A 23,961-nucleotide genomic window follows, 5' to 3' on the forward strand; every position below is an offset into this window, starting at 1 on the left:
TTGTTTGGCTTAAAGTGCCTGCTTGCAAATCAATCTGGTGTCCGTGCTTGTTGGGTAGATTGGAATGCTGGGAGAATATTGCTTCTGTCCTACTCACAGGCGATGGTTGCTTAACCAAGTTACTGTTATAACTAGTATGTCTATAAAATGGTTAAACTCCTCAGTTCCCTCTATAGCCATCTCAAGGAAAAATTACACATCATGTGTATTTCCATGGTTCTTTTATTATGTCTTTTAAAAACAACCAGCATGAAGCCTCTGAGGTTGCAGTTTTTTGGGGGAAACCACAGTGTGGGAAAAGGAGTAAAATATTCCAGTGCCGGGGTCCAGCATCTTGTCTCACACAGTGGCCATCCAGTTCCTCTGGACCTTTTCTGCACGGCAACTAAGGCCCGGGCTAGCACTTGCCTGGTTACAGGGCTAATCCCCAGTTCCAGATGATACTGTCACCCCCCTGGGGTTGGTCTGGGACTGGCCTGATTTGAGCCCTCAGTTGCCCCGTGGCAAGGGAATGCAAATTCTTCCTTGCTGCGTGTGTCATCAGGGCCATCCGGTTGTCATCAGGGCATACACTGGGCTCCTCCCCAAACTACGATGTTCCAGAAGGGACAAAAAATGCCCCAGTCAGCTCCCAGTGTGGTAGAACCTCTCCACACCGTATGCCTCATCTGGAGGTACTAATCCAGGGCGGATGGGGTTCAACAGGAAAAATGCTCCCCTGTCTTGACCAGGTGGAGAGGCGGAGCAAACTGCTCCATTGCAAATACCCGGTGGCAGCCCAGCATGGCACCACCAGTGTGGAATAAATCCGTAAAAGTCCTGGGAGGAAGGGCTCTTGGGTGCTGATTCTGTCAAAGCAGACCATAGTCTGAAGGAGCAAGCTATTTCCATGTGCTGGCCTGCCCACCTGAAGGAAGTTTGAAGGTCTTGGGAAACCTGCATAAATCTGTAACTTTTCAAGTTAAGGAGTCTGTCTCATATATACTGATGATAGGACATATATAAAGGAAGGGACCGAGGAATTGTGTTTTGCCCATTTCTTTTGAACCCCTTGCTCAATTTGGTGCTGTGCTAAAAGGATGCTTGTAAACATCTTTTTTTAAATAAATGCTTAATAACTTTTGATCCTGGTAGTGGTACTGTGCATCACATAGACCTCCACCATCATGGGCACACTATTATGAAAGGTAGGGGAGGTCTGTCATTTGGCAAATGTCTACTCTTCTAGTGATGTATAAGGCAAGTAAGTACCAGACTGTGGTCACCAGACTATGGGAAGTGGGGGTCCCCGAGAAAAGGCCTCAGAACATGGAAGGAAAGCTGAAGTCCTGACCCTCCCAGTGGGCAATTCCTACAAGGGTCAGATGGTAGGAGTGGTTGAACAGAGAGAGAGAGAAAAGTCCCTCTAGATCAGGGGTAGTCAAACTGCGGCTCTCCAGATGTCCATGGACTACAATTCCCAGAAGCCCCTGCCAGCGAATGCTGGCAGGGGCTTCTGGGAATTGTAGTCCATGGACATCTGGAGGGCCGCAGTTTGACTACCCCTGATCTAGATGCTGTGAAAATCCTGGAAAGCAGGTTGGAACAGGACCTCATTGGGGATGCCTGGTTTATTCTATGGATCCTAGCCCCGGTTAAGAGAGTGGGTTGGAGGCCTCGTTGACTTTTAACCAGATCCATTGGGTTGATTCTTGGGATATTGATGCTCACATGGAAGTTTGAGATGGAATTCTTGTCATTCTCCCCAGCCATGGAACCCGGTGTGCTGGAGAAGTCTCTGCTGCAGCCAACAACAACATCTGTGGAGTTGGAGTGGCATATAATTCAAAGGTGGCAGGTAAGGTTAATCCAGGAGATGATTATCTAGGCAGTGTTTCAGAGGCAGAATTGTTGCATACAGTGGTGAAAAAGTGCTGGCATGGTGATCCTGTAGGGTTTCCAAGGCAAGAGATGTTCAGAGGTTGTTTCCCATTGTCTACCTCTGCATAGCATCCACAAGGGAAAAAAACAAGGACATATAAAAGTGCCTGTATTTATATAAGCATATTAGGGAAATCCATGCATAATGCAAAAGAAAGCTTGACGCACATGCAGGATAAAATGCAGAAGGAAAAAGTAAACACGACAAGAATGTACGGTGAAAGTGAAGGTAAACACCGCTGCATAAAAGGCCTCAGTAATTTGAGTATCCTATTCCTGTTAGGGGTCCTTGAAGAAAATTTTATCTAGAACAGTCGTTGTTGTATGAAGTGCAATACAAAGACCGTTCCTTCCCCTGCCTGTCCTTAAGAAGATGGTCGTATATGCTATGTTAAATGTTGCCATTCTCTCTGGACTCAGATAACCCCAGGGATGGTCTTCATTTAAAACCTTGGGGCTGTTATTGAAGCTTGTAGTGCCACCAAGTGGCCAGCAGAAATGGGAAAGAAAAGAGCCTCCGTGGTTCAAATTCAAAATGATGGGGAAACTTGCTAATAATAATTTGTCTTCTCTCACATCTGGGGAAAGTCACACTTTTTAGAAGGAACTCAAAAGGCTAATTTCAAATCACTTTAGGAAGAACTGGAAGAGCATACGGGGGAAGGAAAACTAGGCCTAGGCTGGTGATGCTTTTGTCTGAACAGATCCCAGGGTCCCCCATCCTAGTGCTTTGATGACCGAAGGGGAACTCTCATCTCCCCTTTCATTTGTGGGAAAGCTAGCTGGATCCAACCTGTTGTTTCCTGACTCCTAATGGTACAAAAGAACTCACACAGAATGTGAGAGCAGCCATGAGGGATTAGACCCAATGTCTACCTAGCCCTGTTTCACAGTGACTAAAATGAGGAAGGCACAGAGGCAAACATTTTCTCCCGAGGTGACCCCCACAACCAGAATCTCACCTCCAAGCAATATTTTGCTCTAATAGAACTGCTGTTTGAATTTGGAGACTTTAAGTCGGTCACCTACTAAACCACTTTTTTTTTCCAATTTAAAAGCTGGTACATTGTTTTGTTAGGATGAGCTACAGCTGGGGAAATTGCATATTGGAGATGGGGAAAAAGCCTTAACAAGTGAATCTGCCACAGCATTTAGAATTATTGTAGCATCACAGCAGAGTTGATGGAAATTTTGAAAAGTGATTGAAATGTTTTTTTGGGGGGGGGGAGATGGATGGGGGAAAAGAATAATGCAGATGCTGAGATGTGGACAGTTTGTGAAGAGGTCCTATGGAAACATTTTTCATTGTTCCCCAGAATGTGCTAAGAAGAGCTATCGTGCATGCCCTGGAGGTTTTGTGGCCATAATGGGAAAAGGATTTTTGAAAAGTTAATTATTTTCAACCTAAATGCTTAGTTACGACCACTGTAACACAAAGCAGTTACAGCCAGGAATGCTGGGCCAACCCACCACAAACAACATCAGCAACAAGAGCTTTGGGAGAGATAGAAACCTTGAAAATTGAGCACCATATGTGTTGTGAGTCATGGCATCATGTCATAGCCACCCATGGCACTCTAGGAATCCCCCAAATGCTATGGTATAGACCAGGGGTAGTCAACCTGTGGTCCTCCAGATGTTTATGGACTACAATTCCCTTGAGCAAATGCTGGCAGGGGCTCATGGGAATTGTAGTCCATGAACATCTGGAGGACCACAGATTGACTACCCCTGGTATAGACTGTAGAGAGTTGGCAAATTTCTAGAATGTTGTGGGTGGTGAATCATAGAATCCTAGAGTGGGAAGGGGTCATCCAGCCCATCTAGTCCCACCTCCTGCTTAATGCAGGATCAACCTCAAGCATCCAGGATAAGGATCTGTCCAGTCAGTGCTTGCAGACCGCTAGTGAGTGATGTCACTTCTCCGGTTCTACTGGAATTGATATTGTGGTACACGCAATGTGGGTTCTCACCTCCCAAATCTATCCTGGTGTCCAGAGGAAAAGCAATGAGAGTGTGGTTTTGGTCAGTGAGAGAATGGTTGCATGAACTCACATTCTATTGTAGAAAACTGAGATGAGTTTGATCCCCCCCCCCCTCCCTTGTTTGCATGGTATCACCTTCAGACATCTTGAAAGTTGGCGAGGACCCAAAACACTTTGAATCCTCTCTCTGGAAACTCTCTCTTGGGTCTGTCTGTCCTACTCTTTCAGCTTGACCTACCCCACAGGTGGTGGCTGTAAGGATAAAAGGGAGGAAGGGGAACTGATGTGTTAAAGTACTTTGGGGGGCCACGAGGGAGAAAAGGCAACAGGAATTTTAAAATGACAACCGGCCAGCACATGTTGTTGTTCAGTTTGTGTTCTACCTCCGTGTGGATTCCTTCTGCAGGCATCCGAATGCTGGACCAGCCGTTTATGACAGACATCATCGAAGCCTCATCCATCAGTCACATGCCCCAAGTCATCGATATCTACAGTGCCAGCTGGGGCCCCACCGACAATGGCAAGACTGTGGACGGACCACGAGAACTCACCTTGCAGGCCATGGCAGACGGGGTCAATAAGGTAAAGGCCATTTGACTGGGATGATGGACCTGTGGTGGAAGGTAATTTGCATCTTGTTGGCCTGCAGATTGCCTGTGAAGCATAGTGCCGGTGGATCATCATTAGAGCCCTGTGGGATCAGGCCAGTGGTCCATCTAGTCCAGCATCCTGTCTCACACAGTGTCCAAACAGGTCCTCTGAAGGTCCAACAAACAGGGCCCACAGGCCAAGGTTTTTTCCCAACATTGCCTTCGGGCTCTGGGATTCAGAGCCTTATTGCCTCTGAATGTGGAGGTTCCCCCCAGCCACCATGACTAGTAGCTTTTGACAGACTTATCCTCTGTGAACCTATCTAATCCCCTTTCAAGTCCATTTATTCCTGTGGTCACCATAGAATCATAGAGTGGGAAGCAACCTCCAGGGTCATCTAGTCCAACCCCGCACAATGCAGGAAATGGCCGCAAGAGCCGAGCACCTACATAATCTCTCCTGGTCACCCACTTACAATCTGCTCAAGTTCATAAAATCAGCCTCTGCATAAAAACCTCCAAAGAAGGAGAACCCACCAACTCCCGAGGAAGCCTGATCCACTGAGGAACCACTTCCAGGAACTTCTTCCAGAATAAATTCTTTGGAATAAATTTCAACCCACTGGTTCTGGTCCGACTGTCCGGGGCATTAGAAAACAACCCTACTCCATCCCCTATGGAACAGCCCTTCAAAGTGACTATTATATCACCTCTTAGTCCTCTTCAGGCTAAACAGACCAAGCTCACTCAACCTTATGTTTTGTTGCCCTCCTCTGGACACGTTCCAGTTTGTCAACATCCCTCTTCAATTGGGGTGCCCCAAACTGAACACAGTACTCCAAGCGAGGCCAAACCTAAGCAGAATAAAGCGGTACCATCACCTCCTGTGATCTGGACACGATATTCCATTTGATACAGCCCAAAATCCCATTTGCCTTTTTAGCCACCGAGACACACTGCTGACTCATGTTCAATGTATGGTCTACTAAGACTCCTAGATCCTTTTCGCACATGCTACTGCCAAGACAGGTTTCCCCAACCTATAATGACGCATTTGATTTTTCCTACCTAAATGCAGAACTTTGCATTTATCACTTTTGAAAATCATTTAATTCACTGCAACCTCTAGCAGTATCAGGTACTCCTTCCATTCCCTCTGATCTCCTTAGGTTGCTGCCGCCACCACCACTGCTTTTCAACTCTTCTTGGATGTGAGAATTTGTGTACTCGCTTCCTGCACCCCTGAAATGGTAAACTAGTAGATTTGTGTAGCTCCCATGCAGCCATCTGGCCACGCTCTCCCAGCCTGCTTGGTGTTCTCACTCAGCTTGGATCAAACATTCCCCCACTGGGGTTTCCCATGTTTCTGGAAAGAGCGGGGGAGCCTACTTGTGTGTCTATAAAGCCCAGGTCTGATCGCGGGGCTTTGTCACAGTCAGTTCTTCTGCTTCACGAGTTATCTTGGCGAGGTGATCTCCTGTATTCAATAAACCAGGGGTAGTCAAACTGCGGCCCTCCAGATGTCCATGGGCTACAATTCCCAGGAGCCCCTGCCAGCGAATGCTGGCAGGGGCTCCTGGGAATTGTGGTCCATGGACATCTGGAGGGCCGCAGTTTGACTACCCCCGCAATAAACTAACTTTTGGTGAAATGCCCAAGTCGTGGTAGTTGCCCTGTTGGAGAATTGAGAGAAGACTTCACAGCAGCACTCGTATAAGTTTCAGGACAGGCAGTGAATGCTACGTTTTAATAACTCTCCTATGTAAGGCAGTCTTTCCTGTTGTGTGTCCTGAACCTACTGCCCATCAGAATCATTGGATGGCCTTGAGTTCTACTATTTGGGTAGAGGGAGAAAAGGTTTTCTTGGTCAACTCTCTGCCCAGCATGCATCATTTTAGAAACCTCTGTCATGTCCCTCCTTCTTTGTCGTCTCTTTCCTGAACAGAAAAGTCCTACATCATGACCCTTTTTGTCAAGCTCTGGTGCAGGGGTGGCCAAACTGGGGCTCTCCAGAAGTTCATAGACTACAGTTACCAGGGGCTTATTGTAATTGTAGTCCATAGACATCTGGAAAACAACAGTTTGGCCACCCATGCTCTAGAGCAGTGGTCCCCAACCCTTTCGAGGCTGGGGACCAGTAGAGCAACTGCCCGCCTGCGCATGCCGAGCATGCGCGACCACGCCCGTGCATCATGCATGCGCTGCCAAAATCGCGCATTTGCGGCACTTTCGCGCATGTGCGAAAGTGCCGCGCATGCTCGATTTTGGCCGTGCATGGCGCATGTGCACATGTGCACATGTGCGCGGGCGCGGCCCTGATTCCCTCTCCCCCCTCTCCTGCAGTAAGAAGCTTCCCGGGCCGCAAGCTTGCAGGGAGAGGGAGCCGCAGCCCAGCGCCATGGCCTTCGCTGCCCGGCACTGGGCCGTGGCCCGCGGGTTGGGGACCACTGCTCTAGAGCTCCCTCTTTACCCTCGCCTCAAGTGGGCTCTATGGTTTACTGTGGAGCTTCATCCCCCTCCCCTGCATTTTGCTGGATTAACTTCCTCCCCCTCCTCCACACCTCCAATGCTGAGGCTGACATAGCGTGATAGTCTGTCACTGATTGGTCAGGGCATCAGTTCAAAGACTGCTGGTTCCCAGTTGCCACTCCCGCCCAAGATTTATTTTTGCCCTCATTTTTTAAGCGACTGTGCTCTTGTCCAAAATCCCACACTTCTACGTGCTGAGATGTGCACTTTGGATTGTCTCCCCCCCCCCCATTCTCCCCTCTCATTTGCTCAGGAAAAGAAAAATAAGCAGCCTCATACTTTATTTCCTGCCCCCCTCCCCAGCTTGCTTTGGCTGTAGAGGAGAAAATGACAGGAAATAAACCCCTCTCCAGCCTTTTGCTCCTTCAATGCCAGCTGGAGTTTCACAACCACCACTCCCCTCCTCTCTCTTAGCATCCCCTATCAAGTGGGAAGGAGAGAGCAGCCAGACAATTAAGTGTAGAACACAACGTCTGTTTCAATTCAGAAAAGGCAAAGGCAGAAGACCTGGGTTCAGATCAATCTGAATTCAGCAGGATTAACAACTAGGGGGGAAATGTCAGTGCAGAACCAGCCTAGTCCAGTTTGGGCCAATCCATTTTGTTTCTGCCTGCTTTTGGTGGAATCCCAGAGCAGCCTGCCAAAGTGGTGACCTCACTTCTTGAGTTCACTCCAAAAATGTGAGGTTGCAACTCCATTTCTCCCCATATTGCTGTGAGTGACAACAAGAACCTGGGTTCCAGGATATGGAAGGCCACCCTTGAACAACAGCCAATCTGGAAGTGACCAGATGGCCAGATGATTCTTCCCTTTCCTCCAGTTCAGTTTCCAGCAAATTCTGTATTGTAGGAGAGATTCTGAGAGGCTACATCACAGGTCACTGGCATTTTTGAACCTGTAGGCATCTTCAGGAGCCTCTTGTGGCGCAGAGTGGTAAGGCAGCGATATGCTGTCTGAAGCTGTCTGCCCATGAGGCTGGGAGTTCGATCCCAGCAGCCGGCTCAAGGTCGACTCAGCCTTCCATCCTTCCAAGGTCAGTAAAATGAGTACCCAGCTTGCTGGGGGGTAAACAGTAATGACTGGGTAAGGCACTGGCAAACCACCCCATATTGTGTCTGCCATGAAAACGCTAGAGGGCGTCACCCCAAGGGTCAGACATGACCCGGTGCTTGCACCGGGGATACCTTTACCTTTTAGGCATCTTCAGAATCCTAGCAACGTGGCAGGTGCAGCCACAAAATGGCCACTGCAGCATACCTCCAGAAACACTATGAAGATCCTACTGCTGTGGAGGCAGCTACTGCTAAAGCAACATTTTAAAATACTCTGCACAGTCAATGCAATCTCCACTGGCCAATCAGAAGCTTTGTTGGGCAAAAGCCCCACCTGGCCCTGCCCACTTTCTAAAAACACTTAACGGATGTCAGGAAAGCTGTCAACACGTGTCCTAGTGCCCGTGGATACCATGCTGTGGTTTTCAGCGTGGGGAGCCATGGAGGAAACAAGGCACCCAGTGAGATGTATGAAGGGCCCAAGTGAGGAAGACTACATGAAACCTTCATCATGGGGCCTTTGAAGAAATTGAGAAATGGCTCAGGAACTCAGGAACTGGTTTCACCTCTGTCTAATAACAGGCAGGCTCATGTTCTCTCCGTGGAGTCTGCGTGTGAGGGGACCCCAATTCCCTCGATCATCCTAGAGGAGAATAATAACAGCAATCAAGTTTTGCATATTTAAATTGGCATCGTCTTATGAAGCCAGCCTGGGAGTTTTTATTTCAAGAGCCCTACCCTCGCATATCTTAAGTCTATGAGACTCCAGTCTCTCTGCGTCATCAAATCTCTGTTGAATACATAATGTAAATCTAATTTCTTACTGTTTTCAGTACAGGAAAGCATGCCTTCTACAGAAATGTCATGGATCCTTAATAAAACTCCAACATGAATAAACATATCAACCCTCACTTTGGCACCCAGGGCTTGAGTTTCATATACCAAGGAGATTACTCGTGAATAAAGGCAGAGAACGGAATTATTGCCAGAGTAGGAAAGACATGTAAAGAATGTTAATGTGGAAGTTTCAAAGGAGCGCCCTTTCCTTGTCCTGGAAGGGGCACCAAAGAATAAAATATTCTTGTCTCAAGGAAGTCAAGCTAGAAAAGAAATAATCGGTGAATGATGCAGAAGCCAAAACATACGCTAACCCTGCCCATGGAGCCAATTTGATGATGTTTCAGATTAGCTTTTGGCCACTTCAAAATGCTACAAAGGTCTGATCCTGATTGGGCCAGCAGTTCAGGAGGTTTAGGAGATCTTGCCTCTCCCATGCAGGTATTTTCAAATACTGATAGGCATGGGTGGTTCAGCTCAGAGAAGCCAAAAAGTACCCGAATTAATGCTGATTCTGGTACTTGTTTGACTCATTTGAACCCCACAGCCAGGAGGCAATGTCTGGGAAAGCCTCTCTGCCTTGTTTTTGGCCTCCAGAGGTGTGAGATGGAATGCTGGACCAGATGGACCCCTGCTCTGATCTAGCAGGTCTCTTCTGATAGTCTCATGAAGGCCACAGTATCTGTGACCTGTTGTTGGCCCTCCAAAGTAACTGGCTGGCCGCAGTGTGAGACAGAACGCTGGACTTGATGAACCCTCACTGGTCTGATCTAGCAGGGCTCTGCTTATGTTCTTATTCTACTCCCAGATCCAGCCTCTGTATGTCTAATCCAAGTATGACTCTGCTTCCCTGGTATGCTGCTAATTTCTCCTTTAGTATCAATAACAAGCCTTGCTCAGGAAAAGAAAAACAAGCAGCCTCTTCTTTTTAATGTGATTGTAATGTGATGTTACTAATATGTAATGTTATTTTGAATTTAACTCTGGTCTCAGGACAAGATAGTTGCCAGCATAGCTTGTCACTTGAAGGAATGTTTCCACACTTGGGTGGAAATGGATCAGGACAGCAAAAAATGGTAAAGTGACAGCTGTTAATCACTGACGTAGACAGTTTTATTTCCCCAATGTTTTTGTGAATTACAACTGAATCCAAGAGGACTGATTGGCTGTTTTAGCAAAGAATTATCTTATGGCATTTGGATGTTGTGACACAGTTTACTAATTTAACAGGATTAGCTTTTGCTTCATATTTCCACTGTTATGATGGTTGTTCATTAGTCTGAGGAAGAGTGCCTGCACTTGAAAGCTCACGCCTTGAATAAATCATTGTTGGTCTTAAGGGTCCTTTTGGACTCTGATTTTGTTGGTCAAGAGAATGGTTCCTATTAATCTTTCTTTGGCCTACCAAGGCCACCTGTTTTTGTGACACAAACATCTTCACTTTTTCTGTCAGAGCAGACAGATCTTGTGTAGAAGCAACAGGTTTCTGAGCAAATCATCTGGCTGCTAGAAAGTTAAGTGGGCTTTTGTGTCCATTGTAGCACGATGCCACCTTGCTCCCTATTATCTCACTGAACGATTATCCGTCGCGTGCCTTACTTTCACCGGGAAACATCTTATACGTACCAAGATAATGAAGCGGTAATTGGGAACATTCAGAGGACAAAAGGTTGTGAAAGTGGCTGTGATTGCCACTGGACAGACTACAATGCATTTAACCCGGCAGCTTAGCTGACTTCATCAGGGTTTAGAAGCTAAGTAGGGTTGGCCAGCTTGCTGGGGGGTAAACGGTAATGACTGGGGAAGGGAATGGCAAACCACCCCGTATTGAGTCTGCCATGAAAACGCTGGAGGGCGTCACCCCAAGGGTCAGACAGGACTCGGTGCTTGCACAGGGGATACCTTTACCTTTAGAGCCTCTTGTGGCACAGAGTGGTAAGGCAGCAGACATGCAGTCTGAAAGCTCTGCCCATGAGGCTGGGAGTTCAATCCCAGCAGCCGGCTCAAGGTTGACTCAGCCTTCCATCCTTCCGAGGTCGGTAAAATGAGGACCCAGCTTGCTGGGGGGTAAACGGTAATGACTGGGGAAGGGAATGGCAAACCACCCTGCATTGAGTCTGCCATGAAAACGCTAGAGGGCGTCACCCCAAGGGTCAGACAGGACTCGGTGCTTGCACCTTTACCTTTACCTTTACCTTTACCTTTAGGGTTGGCCACAATCTAGGATGAGAGATGGGGTTGCTATGCAGAAGGAGGCAGTGGGGAAGCATTGCTGAGAGGGATTAAAATGTGGAATTTGCTGCCAGAGGATTTAATGATGGCCACAGAAAAAGAGGGGTAGATCTACTCATGAAGGATACGTCTATCACTGTCTACTAGCCATGGTGTCTGAGGGGAACCTCCACATTCAGAGGCAGTCGTCCTCAGAATCCCAGAGCCAGGAGGCAACATCAGGGGAAGAACTTGGCCACTCTGCCCTGTTGTTGCTCACTGTGTGGACAGGATGCTGGACTAGATGGACCTTTGCTGTATCCTGCAGGATTCTTCTTATGAAGGCCTCAGCTTGTCTGCCCCATTTACCCCCTGAGGAAATGGGTGGCCCCTGTGGGAGACAGGATGCTGGACTAGATGGACCACTGGGGCAATCTAGCAGGGCTCTTCTGATGTTCTTTTCAGGAAAGGCCTCGGCCTTCATGCTCTCTTGCTGGCTCTCCAGAGGAACTGGTTGACTGCTACATGTAGTAGAATGCTGTACTTACTAAACAATGTGTGATTCAGCAGGGCTTTTCCTATGTTCTTGTGTCTCTTGCCTGAAATACCTTGTATTTAGGTCTACTATCAGGTGGTTGTGAATCGATGGTGGCTTCTTCTTCTTCCTGAGATTAACCTGTCCTCACTTGTAATGAGTCACTACTTGAATGGGAGGTTTCAAAGGATGACCTGGGTACCTTTGTGGAGAAGTCAATAGGAAACCACCCCTCCTCATCTATTGCTAATGGTACCCATGGGTTGGGTGGCATGAGCTGGTTACAACTAAATGCACTTTCTGTTTCTTCCATTGGTGTGGAGAGCCAGCTTGGTGTAGTGCTTAGTAGTGCAGACTTCTAATCTGGGGAGCTGGGTGACCTTGGGCTCGCCACGGCACTGATAAAGTTGTTCTGACTGAACAGTAATATCTGGGCTCTCTCAGCCTCACCTCCTTCACAGGGTGGGAGAGAGAGGAAACAGACAGCGACTGTAAGCTGCTTTGAGACTCCTTCAGGGAGAGAAAAGACTCCTTCAGGGAGAGACTCCTTCAGGGAGAGAAAAGCGGCATATAAGAACCAACACTTCTTCTTCTTCAGTAATATCAGGGCTCTCTCAGCCTCACCTCCCTCACAGGGGACAGGAAAAGGAAGGCAATTATAAGCTGCTTTGGGACTCCTTTGGGGTAGACAAAAGCACCATATAAAAACCAACTTGGTGCCCGTTTGGTGTAGTGGTTAGGAGTGCAGACTTCTAATCTGGCATGCTGGGTTCGATTCTGCGCTCCCCCACATGCAACCAGCTGGGTGACCTTGGGCTCGCCACCGCACTGATAAAACTGTTCTGACCAGGCAGTGATATCAGGGCTCTCTCAGCCTCACCTCCCTCACAGGGTGTCTGTTGTGGGGAGAGGAATGGGAAGGCAACTGTAAGCTGCTTTGAGCCTCCTTCGGATAGGGAACAGCGGCATATAAGAACCAACTCATCTTCTTCTTCTTCTTTAGGATGCTTTAGGATGCTTAGGGCTGATCCTGCGTTGAGCAGGGGGTTGGACTAGATGGCCTGTATGGCTCCTTCCAACTCTATGATTCTGTGATTCTAACTCTTCTCGGTTTGAATGGCTCGGTATATAGATGGCAAACCTCCGTGGAATACTGGGATTGCCGGATGGAGGAAGGTCATAGCTCCTCAACAGAGCACACCATCCCCCGGGTCTGTCCATGTACACAGTGTGATGCCCAGAAATGCTTTCTCCCCATAGGGCCGTGGTGGAAAGGGAAGCATCTATGTGTGGGCCTCTGGAGATGGTGGAAGTTACGATGACTGTAACTGCGATGGCTACGCATCTAGCATGTGGACCATTTCCATCAACTCGGCAATTAACGATGGCCGGACTGCGTTATATGATGAAAGCTGCTCTTCTACTTTGGCTTCCACCTTCAGCAATGGGAGGAAGAGAAATCCTGAAGCTGGCGTGGTGAGTGGCGGAGTTGTGATATTTAATTTTAATGCCATTTTGGCAACCGTTCTATCTTTGGCACTGCAGCCATACTACCAGTAGAGGGTGCCGTGCTCCATCCTTTCAATAGGCATGGTGGCCATTTTGTGGGATTTATTTAAAACTTTTGCTTGCTGCCTTTCCATCCCGGCAGGGTCCACAAGGCAGCAAGCATACAAAAAAAACTGTAACTGGAAAACAATTAAAAATACAGTTTTTGTGACGCGAATATCTTCACTTTTTCTGTCAGAGCAGACAGATCTTGGGTCGAAGCAACAGGTTTCTGAGCAAATCATCTGGCTGCTAGAAATTTAAGTGGGCTTTTGTGTCCATTAACACAAAAATATTGGAGAAATACAACTGTCTATGTCAGTGATCAAAGGATCCCACCCCACCATTTGCTGCTGGCCCCATGTTTCTCCTATGTTTTTGTGAACTACAACTGAATTCCAGGGGACTGATTGGCTGTTTTGGCAAAGAATTATCATATGGCTGCATTTGGATGTTGTGACACAGTTTAATAATTTAACAGTATTAATTTTCTGCTATATATTCCCACTGTCATGAAGGGAGTTCATAGTCTGAGGAAGAGTGCTTGCACTCGAAAGCTCACGCCTTGAATAAATCTTTGTTGGTCTTAAAGGTGCTCCAGGACTCTGATTTTATTCTCCTTTTCCATGTTTTTCTAATTCATGATAATGAACCCTGCCTCTGATTACTGTCTAATGGGGTGGAACGTCAAGAGGGAAAAGAGGAATTAATTCGCATTAGCTTTTTAGGACACTTCAGCTGTTCCTGTTTACATAACAGCACATTGTGTGCTTATTTCATAATTGTCTAGGAAATATAAGGAATTGAACAGAAAGTGTACACAGTGTTTCTCGGCAGTGACCGTGCAACAGAAAAGTTTGCCTGCTTTCCTCTGGGGCCTGCCGCAGCAAACAGAAAGCCAATTATGCCAAGAAACGGAACAATCGGACCTCTGCCAGCCTGCAAAACAGGTCATTTAGGCAGCTAGGTCTGATTGAGTTTTGCATAGCTCAGGGGTAGTCAAACTGCGGGCCTCCAGATGTCCATGGACTACAATTCCCAGGAGCCCCCTGCCAGCGAATGCTGGCAGGGGGCTCCTGGGAATTGTAGTCCATGGACATCTGGAGGCCCGCAGTTTGACTACCCCTGCCATGGACTAAGGCCCAAAGCGAATGCTGGCAGGGGGCTCCTGGGAATTGTAGTCCATGGACATCTGGAGGGCCGCAGTTTGACTACCCCTGCCATGGACTAAGGCCCAAAGCGAATGCTGGCAGGGGGCTCCTGGGAATTGTAGTCCATGGACATCTGGAGGGCCGCAGTTTGACTACCCCTGCCATGGACTAAGGCCCAAAGCGAATGCTGGCAGGGGGCTCCTGGGAATTGTAGTCCATGGACCTCTGGAGGACCGCAGTTCGACTACCCCTGGCATAGCTGATGCAGCATTGCCTGCTTGCCTGCTTTTTCCTCCTTGCCTGTATGCCTTTTGCCAGCTTGTGAAAAGGAATTTTAGGTACACAACAGTGAAACCTCAGGAGGGCAGCAGACAGTGTGCTTCCTGCAAGAATCGGTCTGTCCTGTCCAGAGGAGAATGGATTTGTTCTCATTAACGTTTCCCACACACTCTCGCAGGCTACGACAGATTTATACGGCAACTGTACACTGCGCCACTCTGGAACATCTGCAGCGGCACCTGAGGCGGCTGGCGTGTTCGCCCTGGCGCTGGAGGCAAAGTAGGTGGACAGAGCCTTCCGTCATATTGTGGGGTGTCCCAATAAGCCCTTTCCATTGCCAGGCTAATGGATGCCTGAGTCCAAATCTCAAACTGCATGCTGGCTGTGAATTCATTCCTGTGGTGGGAATGGCCATTAAATCACAGCTGACTTCTGTTGCCCCCCCCCCTTCAAGGGTTTTCAAGGCAAGAGACGTACCGAGGTAGTTTGGCACTGCCTGTCTCTGTGAAGCAACCCTGGATCTCCTTGGTGGGCTCCCCTTGAAGTACTAACCAGGGTCTGATAAGGATTTAATGATGGCCACAGAAAAAGAGGGGTAGATCAACTCATGAAGGATCTGATGAGACTGGGCCAGCAGAAGTAGTTTGCCATTGCCCACCCCTGCATGACACCCCTGGACCTCCTTGGTGGCCTCCTGTCCAAATATTACCCAGGGCCGACCCTGCTTTGCTGACAAGATCTGTGATCAAGCCCCCGCTGGGTCAAGGCTAATTGGTGTTGGGAAGTGCTGTTGAGTCACGGCTGATGTAACGTGACCCCTCATGAGGTTTTCAAGGTAAGAGAACTTCAGAGATGGTTTGCCATGGCCCGAGGAGCAACCCTGAATTTCTCTGGCGGTTACCCATCCATGTACTCACCAAGTTTGATTCTGATTAGCTTTGGAGATGGGAGAAAATCGGGCTAGCTGGGCCATCTGGTTTAGGATGTGATGCTGAAGAATGCAAGAAGAGGCCAGCTGGTTCAGACTACTGTTGGTCTTGGATCCAGCATCCTGGATTGTCTTCTCCTCATGCCCCTACCTTGGCTCAGTTGCCCCTGCCTTGTTTCCATCCAACAACTGGCCGCACATACATCTGTCCTTCTTCCTTTCTCTTCTCATCCAGCCACTCCTGTGCCAACTCTTGGAGGTAGAGATGGGATTGGACAAGATCTGGGGTTCAGCCACCATAGCCCTGCACCACATCCTGTGCAAAAATCCTAACTATAAATATACATTGATGGGGGCTGAACAGGCAGGAGAGGGGTCTTAGGGGCATGGCAGAGAACTCACTGAAAATGTTCTCAGTGCGCAACAGCAATAAAAAAAGGTAAATGCTGCAATGGGAATTATTGAGAAGGGGAAGGGAAACAAATAGGCTAGTATCATAGTGCCCCTGTAGAAATCTGTGGTTCATATACTACTATGGACAGTTCTGGTCACCGCCCCTTAAAAAAGATATTATGATTTTGGAAGAGGTGCAGAAAAGGATAACTAAAATGGGGAAGAGGATAGAACAGTGGTCCTCAACCCCCAGTCTGGGGACCGGGACCGGTCCGTGGATCAGTCGGTACTGGGCTGTGGCTCCTCCTTGTCCTCCTCCCTGGCTGCCTCCTTGGGGTCTGCCCTGCCACTCTGCCGCCGGCTCACCTTTGGTGCTCTCCAGTGGCCACCATGGCTGGGGCTCCCCCTCAGCATGGTACTGCACAGCTGCTGCTGGCAGTGCCCCCCAGTGGTCAGCGGGGAGTCAGGGGCTTGGCGAGAAAGCAAGCGGAGCAGGGGCTCAAGCGGCGGCAGCGACCTCCCTCAGCAAAAGACTACCCCCCCCGGGCCTCAGTAAAATTGTCAAGCGTTGACCGGTCCCTGGTGATAAAAAGGTTGGGGACGACTGGGATAGAAGACCTTCCCCATGAAGAAAGGTTAAAGAGGATAGGTCTTGGAGAAACGACAACTGAGGGGTGACATGATAGATGTTTAAAGAATTATGCATGGGATGGAGAAGGTAAAGAAAAGTACTTCTATTCCTTTCTCACAATATAAGAACTTGTGGGCACTCAATGAAATTAAGGACCAATAAAAAGGAAGTCTTCGTTCACCCAGAGAGTCATTAACAGGTGGAATTCATTGCTACAGGAAGTGGTAATGGCTCCAAGCATAGACAGCTTTAAGAGGGGATTAGAGAAACAGAAGGAGCAGAAGTCCATGAGTGGGGGCTTTTCTACACCCGTTAAATGTAGTGAAATGCTTACCTAATGTAGTCCTTATATTCCGACACCTCCATATGACGTCACCAACATCCAGCGTCTGGGCAGTAACCGGCCAGCTACATCCTCCATTTTAAACTGCTAGTTGGGGAATCGCATAAAGTGGATTCACCAACCTATTTAGTACGAGCCACAGGAGAGCCTCTTGTGGCGCAGGGTGGTAAGGCAGCAGTCATGCAGTCTGAAAGCTCTGCCCATGAGGCTGGGAGTTCGATCCCAGCAGCCGGCTCAAGGTTGACTCAGCCTTCCATCCTTCCGAGGTTGGTAAAATGAGTACCCAACTTGCTGGGGGGTAAACGGTAATGACCGGGGAAGGCACTGGCAAACCACCCCGTATTGAGTCTGCCAAGAAAACGCTAGAGGGCGTCACCGCAAGGGTCAGACATGACCCGGTGCTTGCACAGGGGATACCTTTACCTTTACAGGAGAGCAACCAGCAGAGGGAAGGTATGGAGGCTCAAATGCACTAAAAGTGCCTGCTTCGTCCTTCATCCCCCCCCCCCAAAAAAAATCAGGAACAAGATTAATATCAAAGCTCATGATCCCATAAGGGGTGGTGTTCAAAAAGCTTTATGCATCTATGATTCTATACATAGGACTTTCAACGGAGACGTATGATTTTTTTAAAAAAATAGCAGGCATCGCAGGACCTTTAAAGAATGGAGAAAGGGGATTGGTTGCCTGGATTGATTGACAGGCAGAAGCGAGTCCCATATAAGGCATGTTGCTCTCTTCTGCTATTTCCAACAACAGATGTGGAGGGTAAGATATGTGAAAAGAAGGCAGACAAAGGTGAGACAGCAAAAAGGTGAGGAGGGGCTAGGAGGCACAGTATGATTTAGCACTACGCCATTCAGCTGGCATGATGCTCTTTTTACTGATGTATGGAAATTGCCTGGCTGTTAGCTACAAGGTATAGATGGAACCTGCTGTCTGGGGGTAGTGATACTCTTGTCTTCTTGGTGCTTGGGGGGCCGCAGTGGGAGGGCTTCTGGAGTTTTTGCCCCGCTGGTGGACATCTTGATAGCCCCTGGGTTTGGGTCACTGTGTGACACCAAGTGCTAGACTGGATGGGCCTGATCCAACTTGGCTTCTTTTATGTTCTTATGTTCTTAAAAGAGAGAGATTTCTGCCTGTCATTGTAGAGATGGAAGTTTTCCCCAAGATACCTAGGTACTGGTGCTGTCTGGGATGATCCATAACATTGATTATCTATGTAACTGGTCTTTTTATCACAACTTATTTTTCAAATTGCCTTCTATCATCTATGCACACAAACCTATTTGTTTAGGACCACAAAATGAGCTTATCCCTGATAAAAAACCGACAGATTTTTTGATCCTGCATTCATGGCTATGGATCTTTAAGAGCTCTAGGAAACAACACTATAATTAGAGCAAAGAGTCACCCTACAGCAATCAACATAGGCTGTATTAGGAAAATGCAATTCCCTGGACTTTTTATTACTTGTTCTTGCAGGACAGGTTCTTCTTTCCAGCAACAGTCCTTTATATCTGTGTTTTATTAGCTGCTCCTGGCCCCCGTCTGCAGATAGTTAGGAACTCCCCAAGTTTGCAGAAAAACTTGAAAATTACGAAGCTATTAAAGGAGGAGGGTTAACCCCCCCCCAAAAAAATACATTTGTGTTGTTGGCACAAGTGTAAACAATGCACTTAGTGGAAGAGGTGCACAAAAAAGAGGGCCAACAGTAATAGAAGTGCACCAGACAAGGGAAACAGTCTAATGGTGCAACTAAACATGAATAATTTCTCAATCTCATTTTTACTTGAAATTTTTATCACATGGCACATAGATAAAAGTTCATAGCACAGATGAAAAGCCAGTAGTGAAAAGCCAGTCCAGGGAAAGCAAAACAGTCTGGGCAAAGGGAAATAATCCTGGTGAAGAAAAACAAGATGAGCTGGCTGGCCGGGCCATCTCAGACTACAGGAGCTCCATTTTGCATGCAACAGGATCTTCTGGCTACCAACTAGGGTCTGCATTGAGAACTACAGTCAGGGATTGAGAAATCACCTATTCAGGCTTTATCTGTGCCATTACATGGGGCATTTCCACACACTGAAAAATATAGCATTATGCCAGCGAATTATCACACAACCAGCCATTCCTCACCTCCTGCCTCTCGCTTTCATCTGCCATCTTCTCCACAAGTGCTGCTCGATATGGCAGAAGAGAGCAATGCGCTTTACATGCAGCTATCTTCTGCCTGTCAATCAAGCCCTTTCCCAATGTTTTAAAGGGCCTACGATGCCCGCTAATTTTTTTTTAGTAAAAATTCTCCATTGAAATGCCTATGCATCTAATCATAGATACATAGTGCTTTTTATAATGGCATCCCTTATGGAATCACAAGTCTGGAATCTTTAAAAAATTAATCTTGTTCCTGATTTTTTTTTGGGGGGGTGACTTTAGAGAGGCATGCTTTGTGTGACAATTTAGGGGGGGGGGTTATTTTTGGCTTTGCCTGCATGATTGAATGCCCATTCGTTGCTCTAGGCAGTTTGCTCTAAAAAAAAAAACATCGCTGGGAGAAGGGAAAGGGAAGTGGGTGTGAGGAGATAGTGCTCCTTCACCTCCATACATTTCTTTAGCATGTGGATTGCTGGTTATTCTCCTATAGCTCGCGCTACATAGGTTGGGGAATCCACTTTATGCAATTCCCCAAATACTGCTTTAAAATGGCAGATGTTGTTTGAGGTTTGCTGGATGGACACAGGAGTTTGGTGACATCGTGCAAAACCAAATTATGGCATCTTTATAAGGTAAGCATTTCACTGTATTTATCAAGTGCGGAATCGACCTTGGTTTTCCTTTTTTAATGTGCTGGAGGACCTTGGCAGCTGGCCGGGCAGTGGAGGAGGTGCCAGCAGCCACACCAGACTTGGCCACAGTGGCAGAAGGCGAATGTAGCTATGCTGCAATGGCAGAAGGCAATGGTGGCTGTGCCAGCTCAGAACGACAGCAGAGAATGAATGGCAGCAGGATACCCCTGAGCTAATTACTACCCATGCCCGGCTTTGTTGGAGGGGGGGGGGGATATGGGATTCCCCTTGTGAGTCTCCTTACCCCATGAGTCTCTTGCCCTGCTGAGCCATGTAGGAAATTAGCGGTGATAGGGGTAGGGATCCCTCCATTGGGAAGATGGCAAGGCCCCACTCTTTTAAAACCTACCTTTCTTCTTGGTTCAAGGCAGCTTGCAACAATCGTTAAAATGTTCCCAGTGGAAAACAAGAACTAAAATAATCATCCCTAAATCAGACATCCCCACCCCCCTTCCATTCAACCCCCTTCAAAGGCCCTGGCAACTGGGCAAGCCTGGAATCACCTGAAGAAGAAGGACAAGAGTTGGTTCTTATATGATGCTTTTCTCTACCTGAAGGAGTATCAAAGCAGCTTACATTCACCTTCCCTTTCCTCTCCCCACAACAGTCACCCTGTGAGGCTGAGGGAGCCCTGAGATTACTGAAGATTACTGTTCTTATATGCCTGAGAGAGCCCGGATATCACTGCTCGGTCAGAAAAGCTTTATCAGTGTTGTGGCGAGCCCAAGATCACCCAGCTGGCTGCATGTGGGGAAGCGGGGAATTGAACTCAGCTTGCCAGTTTAGAAGTCAGCACTCTTAACCACTAGACCAAGCTGGCTGCTGAAGATACCCAAGGTGGGGGACCCCTTCACCTCTCTGGGGGGAGCCCCACACATACACAGTGAGTGGCCAGCTGTGGCCTGGGAGACTTTGAGAGGGTGGGGTTGGGGAGGGGAGTTACCTCAGTGGGATATAATATGATAGAGTCTGCCTTCCAAAACCGCCATTTTATTCAGGGGAACTGCTCCATGTCACCTGAGGGACCATCTGTCCCAATAGGTCCCCCGGAGAGCACTTAGATCATCTAGTGCAAACCTACTGGTAGTCCCTGGCCCCTAAACCTTCTGCCTGGCCTCAGCCTGGTGGAACGAGTGGCCACCTGAGATGAGGGCCCTGACACAGCTAGTATAGTTCAGCAGGGGCTGCCAGGCTACACTCTTCCCCTGAGCAGATGGCCAAGGCCAGGGCAATGATTAAAAGGGCCTCCCTCCCATCCCTGTAGATCCCCCCCCCTCCTTCTTCTTCATTCTTACCATTGAGGGACATGCCATGTCCAAAAGCCAGAGTATGAAATGATAGGGCATTGGGGGGGGGGGGGGGATAGGCAATCAGATAGTAAATTATTTGCAAGGTAAAAAGGGATATTTTAGTGACAAAATGTTAAATGCCGCTTTGAGACTCCTCCGGGTGGAGAAAAGCGGCATATAAGAACTTCTTCTTCTTCTTCTTCTTCTTCAATATGGAATTAGTAAAGTATATATGTATTTTAACAGGTCACAAACTATTAAAGAAATCCAGTGTTGTTAATAATAATAATAATAATAATAATAATAATAATAATAATAATAATAATAATAATAATAATAATAATAATAATAATAATAATAATAATAATAATAATAATAATATACCTCAGGGCAGTTCACATAAAACATTGCAGGGGTAATACATAGAACAGTCTGAACATCTAACACAGTCATAAATAACATATCAACAGTAATCCAGAAGTGGCTTCAAATGGAACGACAGCTTAGACAAAACCCCCAGGGAGGTCAGTCTGCTTCAGGTCATGGAGGGGGTGTCTGAGGGGGGCGATGATGATGATGATAGATGTCAGTTGTCACAGTCACCACCTGGGCGTTGGGAACCGTGTCCCCAATGGCAAAGGGCCAGGCTCTGACCCTTTGTGGTGGGAAAAGCCAGCAGAGGTCCGGCCAGGGGAGGAGAGTGTCCTTTTGTAAGCAGAAGGGAATGATCCCCTCCCCCCCCCCCGGGAAGCTGTCTTTGAAAAGCCGCAGACTTTCACCCTGTCGCTCTCTTGCAGCAAGGATCTGACGTGGAGAGACATGCAGCACCTGACCGTCCTCACCTCCAAGAGGAATCAGCTCCACGACGAAGTCCACCAGTGGCGGAGGAACGGGGTCGGCCTGGAGTTCAACCACTTGTTCGGCTACGGTGTCCTGGACGCTGGGGCGATGGTCAAGATGGCCAAGGACTGGAAAACGGTCCCGGAGAGGTTCCACTGCGTTGGGGGCTCCATGCAAGAGCCTCGGTAGGCAAAACTGGCTCACTCTGTTTCTAAGGTTGTCCCCCCCCCCCCCTCGCTGATGCTTGGACTGCCATTCACTCGTTTGAGTGCTGGCTGTGAACTTTTAAAAAAGAAAACAAACAGGTTTTAATATGTTACCACTGCTAAGAGTCACATACTAGAAGTGGAGTCTAAGTTTTTTTTTTTTTAAGAAGTAAATTGTTGAGGCTCATTAAAATCAATTTGATTCCTTTGACGAAGGGAGCTTTGGTTCTTGAAAGCTTCTACCCCGAAAAATTTGATTGGCTTCTAATAAGCCACCGGACTCGAATCAGATGGGAGTGTTGAATCGCAAAAGTTCATACCCCGAAAATCTTTTGGGCTCCTCAGGGAGTCCCAGACTGGCATCTTGCTCTTCCGCGGCAGGTCAACACCATTAAAATCCTGAGCTGGCTGATGCTCCGCGGAGTTGCACGAAGCCTGCCACATTGGCCCTGAAGACCAGTGTTTCCCAGATGGGGATAGAGGTCGACTTATCTTGCGCAGGCAGGAGAGGGCAACCTCAGTGGCATCCTAAGAAGAGCTCCCGCCTGCTACTCCCATTGAAGCCAGCTGACTGGTCACTCCGCTTGGTAGCCGACTTTCTGTGCTGCATGGTAGTTGCCTGCCATCTTGAAACCAGAGGTGGCATCCACACAACTTTTCCCGGCATTTTTCGGCCCAAGGAAGATTTTTGTGCTTTGCAAACACCTGAAGGGCAACACAGTTACACTCAAGATCAATATAACAACAAACCTTTTATAGCCCACCCTTCCCAGTGGGCTCAGTATAAGTTTGGTCAACCAATATAGAGGTCCCCAACATTTTGAGGATGTGGGCACCTTGTGAGTTCATAGAATCATAGAGTGATAGAGTTGGAAGGGGCCACGCAGGCCATCTAGTCCAACCCCCTGCTCAACGCAGGATCAGCCCTAGCATCCTAAAGCATCCAAGAAAAGTGTGTATCCAACCTTTGCTTGAAGACTGCCAGTGACACAGTTCTGACTGCCAGTTCTGACACAGGAGGTGGGTGCAACTGCAAAATGGCTGCTGTGGAGGAAAAGCCAACCACGCAGTGGCCACTGCAGGAGGCAGAGAGAGACACACACACCGAGGAAGCCCGAATGCAGGGGACAGGAAAAGTCATTTTTAAAAATGCACCAGAAAAGAGGAGAGAGAGAATAACACAAACATTATGGCTATTTTAATCTGCACAACCAATCTGAATCCCTAAATTAATCAGAAGCCTTGCTCGGCAATAGGCCCACTTTCCTAGAACAATTGTCGATGGGTGCTGCATGTTGGGGACCACGGTACATGGAACGTATTTGAACCAGATGGATTCAATTCAGACAATGCTGCCTGTTCGATATGGAAGTTGTTGGATGGCCTATGGAATTGCTGAAGCGTCTATTTTTTATTGTTCCAATAGCGGGCAGGCAGCTAATGATAGGATGCCTTGGCGTAGTCCAAACTCTCCCGATGTTACTTATACATCAACAAAATCCTTCAATGCAAATTTATTCAAGCAGAGCAGGAAAAGGTTACCCTTTGGTCAGAGGGAGGCTCCAAATTTGGGTCAGCAAGATGGTAAAATGCATCCTGCTTAGCATTTCCAAGGACCATGCATGTTCAGGTGGCGCTGGCCACTGGGGGCTTCTGCAGTCGCTGAAACGGTCGAGGCACCCCAACCCTACTATTGGCCATTGTTTCCCTCAGAAGTATAGTCAAATGGATAGCAAAGAGTTGACTGATTAGGAGTGGAGGAAACCCAAAGCGCCCAACCCTAGCCAGTAGTACACTTTCAGGAAATTCTTCAACACACACAGTGACCATCCAAACAAATGCCTT

The 23,961-nt window shown here is 47.8% G+C and overlaps 1 protein-coding gene across 1 annotated transcript in view; it reads left to right on the forward strand.

Moving 5' to 3' along the window:
• The window catches only part of PCSK2 (proprotein convertase subtilisin/kexin type 2), a 166,031-nt gene that overhangs the window by 136,308 nt on the left and 5,762 nt on the right, over positions 1–23,961 (forward strand). Inside the window, exons 7-11 of the mRNA XM_077316561.1 lie at positions 1,749–1,837; positions 4,312–4,487; positions 12,920–13,135; positions 14,816–14,916; positions 21,868–22,095. Of these exons, the coding sequence (XP_077172676.1) occupies positions 1,749–1,837; positions 4,312–4,487; positions 12,920–13,135; positions 14,816–14,916; positions 21,868–22,095 (810 nt within the window). The remainder of the gene's footprint in view (positions 1–1,748; positions 1,838–4,311; positions 4,488–12,919; positions 13,136–14,815; positions 14,917–21,867; positions 22,096–23,961) is intronic.

This window comes from Paroedura picta, chromosome 1 (genome assembly GCF_049243985.1).
Source record: "Paroedura picta isolate Pp20150507F chromosome 1, Ppicta_v3.0, whole genome shotgun sequence".
In the NCBI taxonomy this organism is placed as follows: Eukaryota; Metazoa; Chordata; class Lepidosauria; order Squamata; family Gekkonidae; genus Paroedura; species Paroedura picta.